At 38.6% G+C, this 7710-nt stretch overlaps 1 protein-coding gene across 2 annotated transcripts in view; it reads left to right on the forward strand.

Annotated features, from left to right (window-relative positions):
* Nucleotides 1–4848, forward strand: part of CACUL1 (CDK2 associated cullin domain 1) — a 66444-nt gene extending 61596 nt beyond the window's left edge. The window contains exon 8 of one of the 2 annotated variants that reach the window (XM_060099035.1): nt 364–4848. In XM_060099035.1, the coding sequence (XP_059955018.1) occupies nt 364–681 (318 nt within the window). In that variant the 3' untranslated portion in view covers nt 682–4848. The remainder of the gene's footprint in view (nt 1–363) is intronic. The other variant, XM_060099043.1, reaches the window with a different exon arrangement.
* Nucleotides 4849–7710: the final 2862 nt, after the last annotated feature.

A 7710-nucleotide genomic window follows, 5' to 3' on the forward strand; every position in this document is an offset into this window, starting at 1 on the left:
GGCTATAAAGATATCCAGTGTTCTTGATGGTGGTCTCCAAGGGCACTGTGTGCAGTCAGGGTCAGACTGTTCTGTAAGCTGTGACAGCTCTGAAGCCCAGTTGCTGGTGGCAGTTTTCAGACAGTTGTCAAGAGGCTGCCAGTTCTTTAGTCTCCACTAGAATGAGATAAGGGCCCAGACTCAGCTCCTGATGATTTGGTCCCCTTTCACTTCATTCAAAACCACATGGGTCTGAGGTTTTCTCTGATCTCCTTTTGGGGGATTGGGAGAGGGGTGAGAAATAATGTGTCAAATAAACAGATTCCTACCATTATCAAATGCTGTCTGCTGTTGATACTTTAACTCTTCCGATGTTTTTTTCAGACAGCTCATCAGCATGTGCAAGTTCCAGAGGGTACAGATAGTGAATGTATTGAATGTACTTTCCTTCCTGAAAAGAGGACACACTGGAGCTGCAGAGACTGTATCCAGAGCGCAGCGGGGTCCTGCAGACACTCAGGAGCTCTGTCACCAAGCTGTTCTTGGAAAAGGATGTTGGAGTTCTTACTTTGGTTTGTAATTTTAAAAAAACAAAAAACTAACAAAAACAAAACAGTTGCTGCTAGACTTGGGGATGATTTTGAAATGGGACAATCTTCTAATGACTTTATCTACAGATTCCGTGAGGAACAAGCGTCATGAAGAGTGACCATTGCTAAGTGAGATCCAGCAGCCAAAGTCAGCAGCTTCCTCCAAAAATATAAGAGCAGAAGAATCTTTTTAAATTTTTTTTTAAAGCACTTGTTTTGTTCATTTGCGGACTTGGCACTTTGGCATATTGGTTTCATACAGCAAGATATCTTTTGCTTTAAAATCAAGCAGATCATTACAATACAGTATTTTTCACCCCTAACCAAAACAAACCCCTTTAAAAGAGTTGGTCTTTGTTTAGCATTAGTAAGTCTTCTTACAGGAAGATGCTAACTCTGCTTCCAATATAACTTCTCCCCCCCACCCCCGCCCGCACCATCAGTTCATAACTCTTTTCTACTCTGTGCCTTGAGCTTTGTGCACTTTGCAGCTCTGTGACCATGTTGTCAAACTCACAAATGCTTCCTGAAAAAGTTGATGGTATCACAGACTAACTTGCCAAGATGTCAGGTGTGACTTCATAGCAGGATGCTAAATTAAGTGGGAAAATAGAAACATGTTGCACGTTGGTCAGATTTCCTCCTGCCTCACCGTGGCTTGTTCGTGTTAATGTTGGGGACCAACTCTCGTCAGCCATTTCCATTCCCTCCGTCACTTAACGTGCTCTCACCGACTGCTGGAGTGTTGGTATTACGCTAGTTTAGGGCTGGCCGGTACTTTAGCACTAAAGCTCCCTTTTTAGTATTGTTGAGAATTACCCAGCGGTAAAAGCTGATTCCTGTGATGCTCTAGAAAGCAGATACAGTAATTAAATTCAAACATAGTCAATGGTGTGGGATTCCTGATCGATTTCATTTTTATGGGTGAGATAAGTACTTAAAAAAAAGTTTGCAGTCTGCATCTTTTAAAACATCATATTCGAGTATAATAGAGAAAAAGTAGCACTGCTGTTTTAAGGCCCCCTTCTGGCTGTGGCCACACTATATTTTCTGTTCCCATACACCGACAGTGCTACTTAGTTCCTTGTAAAAGACTCTGAAACTTACTCTAAGTTGTTTTTGAAAGGCAAAGTAAAATAGAAAGATGTGACAAGGGAAAAACATTTTTCTTCTCTGTTTTGCTTAAATCTAAATTGAGCATGTGCTTGACTCTCTTTGGCTGTGTCAGCTATGTTAGACTAATATTTACCTCTTCAGAGGACTAGGGGCAAAAAAAGAAGACACATCAGGGGTACCGACCATCACGCTTCTGATTTGCAGGTTGTTCGTAGAGTTGTCTCTGCCAATTCACTTGGTCCTTTTTCGGGGAGCAGGCTCGGGGGCGAGTTTGAAGTGTTAGGAGCAATTCAGTCATCTAATAGAAAAAGTCCTCTGTTTGTAACATGAGTATTCAGAGAAGTAAAAGTAAGGTCATCAGATTTATTTTTTTAAGTACTTATCAACCAGGGTTGGTGGATTTTGAGGAGGACTTTGAATTGGGCTCATTTCACTCTGTGAGCATCTTGGGTTATATTGAGAAACACTGAATTACTGTAAGAATATATACAGGCTCTCACTGTGCCCTGTACAGTTTGACTTGCTACACCAGTAACACCAGTAACATATCAAGGAAGAATTCAGTTTTATCAAGAAGTTCAAATTTTACTTTACTCAATGGAATGCTTGCTGCAGGCTTATAAATAACACCTGCAACTGAACTCTTGAGCGGTTTTAATAATATTTCTGAAAGGAGTGAAATTGGAATGTTTCTTTAAATGTGGGTGAATTCTTCAGTATCCTAGTAATATACCCAAATGCTTTTTCTGGGAAGGGAGTATCCTTTGGCCAACAACGGAACTTTCCCTCTAAAAGCATTGTATTAGGATGTGGATAGGCATTAAAATCTTTGGATGCTTTTTGCATTAGTAAGTTAATGGAGAAATATTTTATATTGTCTTCTTTTTATTATTACGTATGTGTTAACAAAGTGGGCAGAGTAAAGTTTGCAGAAGTTTCTCTGTACATTTTTGCACAGTGGCTGCAGCTCGCTGTGGGTGAGGGCTTAGTGGCACAAAGCTGTGATTGGAAGGCACTGTAGAAAGAATATACACATTCTCCCGGTGCATTCGATCTGCTTCTTACTCATTTTGGCCCCTTGAGGTACATTGCAGTATGAAGAAACTATTCCTTTAAGTCATTGTTGACCTTGCTTATTTAATTGGGATTCTTAACAAAAGTCTTAGTTTGCAACATGAGGGGAATAAGATTTGCCTTCATTTTGTATTGACTAAGCACTGTTTGCCTAAAAGTATTTCTTTCTTGTGTTTACTTGTATTCTTCTTGCCAGTACAGTATATAGTTTCTGCACTCCAGTTAAACACTGGCTTTTTGTGGGGTCCAAATCATCAAAGGCAGGAAATTGTAAAGCAGGTTGATTGTCTCATGAGTCAACACATGCAGTTGGTTTGGCCATACTGACGAGTGTGTGTGTGCAGCCTGAAACCAGATCCTCCAAAGAAAGCCAATTCAGTCACCTTGGAATGATGACACGTAACATCAGTCGATGATCGTCGTTTTGAGAGACGATGCTTATTTTACAGGTTGGCGTTAAGCTTCAGTAACAGTGTCATCTCATATCCTCTGTTGTCTCAGCTGCACCCTAACCCAACTGCTTTGTTTTCTGTGGGGCAGAGAGCAAAACCTGGTGTTGTGATTCTTAATCTACTAGTTCTTAGGTAGAGTTAGTGAGAAGAAACAAAAACCTGGGTGCATGAGTTGTACATTATTAAGTTTTGTGGGAAAGTTACTTTTTTTTCCTGTCCCTTTTGCAAGTTTGAGGAGGTTCCCCTCCCTTTCTTTGGGGCATGGGATGAAAGCCAATTTGTGAGTAAGTGAGATTGCGGAAGACTGGATGCCCTGTGGTTGTTAACACCGCACGTGCATCTCCAGCACTACAGCCCCATAAAGCTGTCACTCCCTGTGCTACATGCCATGCTTTCTGTCAGGTTGCAAATTTGCACACATAAAGAATTCCTCAGGAAGAGTTTGCACATGCATCACCTCGCAATGTTCTGTACTGCCCGAACAAGGGATTTGAAAGTTTTTCAGCACAAAAGGAGAATTTCAGAGTGGTGGTCTGTGCACATGTACTAGCAAAGGTAATGGTGATCTGACAAACACGATTGGTTTCTGGAGTTAAAAAGTGAACAGGAGCACTTGTATCATAGTATTTAAATAAGCCTGTTTAATCTCCCAGGGTAACCCTTCCAGATTTTGTCATCTTCTCATTGAGACTAGCTCTGTTTTCTTCTATGTTTCTTCTGTTTTATTGCAGTTTATTATTTCCATGATTATTATGCAAGAGGCATTGCCCTTGAGCTAAAATTCAATTGTCTAATAAAGCAGCTATTATTAGATAACATTGCTTTATGAATATACACTAATCTGAGATATTAAAAAAAACTTTACAGTTAAAAAGCAAAACAGAACCTCTACATGAGCTATCTAATCATTGTTTTGATGTTTTGGGTTTCTTTTTCTTTTTTTTTTTCTTTTTTTCTTTTTTTATGGTGTCTCTTTGAGCTTCGGAGTATTATGTTTACTTTAACCCAGGTTTAGGCCTCTTAAGGAGACTTGAAAATTTAAGATTGGAGTATGAATCCCTTGACTGACACCTAGAAGAGGTTTATAAGGACCTTTTTGGTTACTGTTTTCAATAAGATTGCATAAGTTGAAGTTCATGTTTATCAGAAGTTAAAATAGAGGTCATAGGAGTTTGTGGAGAAATGGCTTTCCTGTTATTTTCATTACCTTGTTGAAATTTGCCCGTTTCTGGCCACCAGGATATATGAAAGGACCCTTGTTCTTTCCAAAGGAAATGATTCCTCTTCTGTCCCCACTGTTTATTAACTAAGTCATTGACACTTTGCCACCTCCACTGGCCAAGACCCTATTTTGAACCTCTTTCCAGAGCCAAGTGGCACAAGTACATATACTGTTACTACTTACGTTGGTGGAGTGGCTGTGGGAGAATTAAAGAACATGCTAGTCAGAGGTACATTCTTCTAGGACCCTAGTATATATTGTACCCCTGCTGATTGGAAATTATCTTCATTTCTGGTTGGAGTGCATTGTTTAGAAATGCAATGTTAATGGCTTACAATTCTGGGGAATTTATGGTGTGGCTCTGGGGTGAATTCTGTGGTTTGAAAAATAAATAAATATTTTGTATTGATTCTCACATGTCATTTCAATGTTGTGACTATGTACTAAATGCAGTAAGACTGGATATTCTCTTAGAAGGTATGTTTTGTTAAACAGATGGCAATCGAATTGCTCTCATGAGTCCTGTTTGTCAATATTACAGCCGTGCAATTCAGACGTGATGTGGGGAGCTGTGGCTGGAGACAGGAATGCTTAAGAATAAACGGGAGGCCAAATGCAGACAAGAGGCTTTTGCCACCCACCAGCATAGCCAGAGCAAGGATGAAGCAATGAAGTCTAGTCCCTGGTGGTCCTCGTTTGTCGGAAAGCATAGTGGAGCTTAGAACAGGGTGTTCTGTACGTCAACACTTTTATTAATCCAAGAAAAACAAAATGGTGGATGAAACTCTTATTGACCGGGGATTCAAAGCCACTGACTTTGGCTCTGACCTTTAACTCTTGATGGATTTTGAATCACTCCTTCTGTATTAGGGTGCGTACCATCACTCTAAAACATCATGGTTAATGAAATAAATCTTGTACAGACGTCCTTGGCCTTGTTATGTTGATACCTGGTTTATTAGAACTTTGTTTTAATATAGAATATATGGTTTTGCTTACAGTACATGCATGATGCCTCATAAATGATAATGACACTCAGTATTCTACCACAGTCAGTTAGCCCTCAGGATGAGTGTCCATCTTCACTTCTGTACCAGTGATTAAAAAAAACTCTGTGTGTGTTTGTGTGTGTGTGTGTGCGATGATGATGATCAGTGATGACCAAATTGGATTTATCTCAGGAATGCAGATTTGTTAATGTTAGGAAATCAATTAATATGACTCATCTATTAACAGATTAATGTTGTATGATCAGATTATCTATGAAAATCCAAAATATCTACAAGGCAAATGAGAAGACTTATGAGTTTATCAAGGTTGCTGGAACAAAATCAATATCCAAATGTTCATTACATTTTCATGCAGCAGCCACAAGCAGTAATGGCTTTAAACTTTTTTAATGTTATTAAATAGAATTTACAGTAGGAATGAAAAAGTCATAAAGTACCTAAAAATCTTAATAAAATGTATATAAGCCTTTTAATGCGAAAATGATAATTTTTAAAAAGCACCTTTGTTGACCTAAATAAATGGAGAGACTGTGATGGGTAAGAAGATCATCTAGGTCTCAACTCTTTCTCCAAATTTTTTAATAGATTAAAGTAATTCCAGCAAAAAAATCCCAATGGTACTTGACAGGCTGATCCTAACATATAAATGGAAGAGCAAAGGACCAAGGATATCCAAGATATTCCTAAAGAAGGTGAAGTGTGAGGGGAGCTAGCAGTACCAGAGTATAAAACTGACTGTAAAATACTGTGAGTGATTGAAACCCTGTGCAGTTGGCAGAGAGGTTATAAGTAGATGAATGGACAGGAATAAAGAGCTCGGGAACCGACCCACTCACGTGCAAGAACCTAATTTGTTTAAAGGTAGTCATTGCAGAGCAGTGGGGAGGAGGATGGATTATTTAATAAATGGGGCTTCAGTAGTTCTTCGCCAAGGAAAAAAATGAATTGGACTTGCACCAGGCACAAAAGTCAGTCCCCAAGTGGATTAAAGATTTACTGGATTAAAATTAAAACTATAAAACTTAGAGGATGATACAGAAGAATATTTTTATGACTTTGGGGAAGGGAGGATAGAAAGTGCAAACCATGAGTTAAAAGGTAAATAATTTAGCTGCATTGATAGTAGGTACTTTTGTTTACCAAACATGCCACAGAGTGAAAAAAGAAGCCCAAACTGGAATAAGATACAGATAATCACGATGTATACATAACTGTTAAAAAGCACCAGCATGCAAATCAGTAACAAAGCAAGAACTCGGGAGAGAAATAGGCAAAAAAAACACAAGTAGGCGTATCACAGAAGAAGAAACAGAAATGGCCCATAAACATGAAAAGATGTCCAACCTTATTAGTAAACAGGAAACGCACATTGAAACCATAAATATAATACCATTTCCTAGTCACCAAATTGGCAACAGTTAAAAAGTCAGAAAAGTGGGGAGGGATAAACTAGGAGTTTGGGATTAGCAGATACAAACTACTATATATAAAATAGATAAACAAGGTCCTACTGTGTGGCACAGGAAACTATATTCATTATCCTATAATAAACCATAATGGAAAAGAACATGAACAAGTATATATATATATATATATATATATATATATATATATATATATATATATATCTGAATCACTTTGCTGTACATCAGAAGTAATGCAACATTGAAAATCAAGTACAATAAAAAATAAATGGGGGAAAAGTCAGAAAATACCAAAAATTAGAGAGATTATGACAACAGGAACCTTCTTCTGCTACTCTTGGTGTGAGTCAGTACTACCACTTTGGAAAACAGCATTATCTAATGAAGTTGAACAGGTGTATCTTATAGCTCAGGATTTCTGCTCTTAGAGAAACTCATGTCAGGTGTATATACCCAGGAAACATGCCCAGGAATGGTCACAACCGCATTATTTGCAATAACCAAAAAGGAGGGAAAGAGAGAGCCAGCTGTCCATCTACGGTAAAATGAATAGATGAAGTATATGTGTGCAGTGGGATTCTGTGGAACCCTAAGTGCAGCGTAGAGCTTTGTGCATCAACAGTGGGTGAGTCTCAGAAATCATGTTGAGTTAAAAAGAAGTCGGAAGAGTCCAGTCAGCCTATATTGTTTAGGGATTCATAAGTAGTAAAACTGTAGAGAAAAGAGAGAATTATTAACATTCAAGATCATGGTTTCCTTGGGGGTGGGATAGAGGGGAGTGAGAATGGAGAGGAACATGGGCTTATAAGCATTTGAGAATAGGAACATTTTGACCATTGTAAA

The sequence above is a fragment of the Mesoplodon densirostris genome, chromosome 1, assembly GCF_025265405.1.
Source record: "Mesoplodon densirostris isolate mMesDen1 chromosome 1, mMesDen1 primary haplotype, whole genome shotgun sequence".
Taxonomy (NCBI): domain Eukaryota; kingdom Metazoa; phylum Chordata; class Mammalia; order Artiodactyla; family Ziphiidae; genus Mesoplodon; species Mesoplodon densirostris.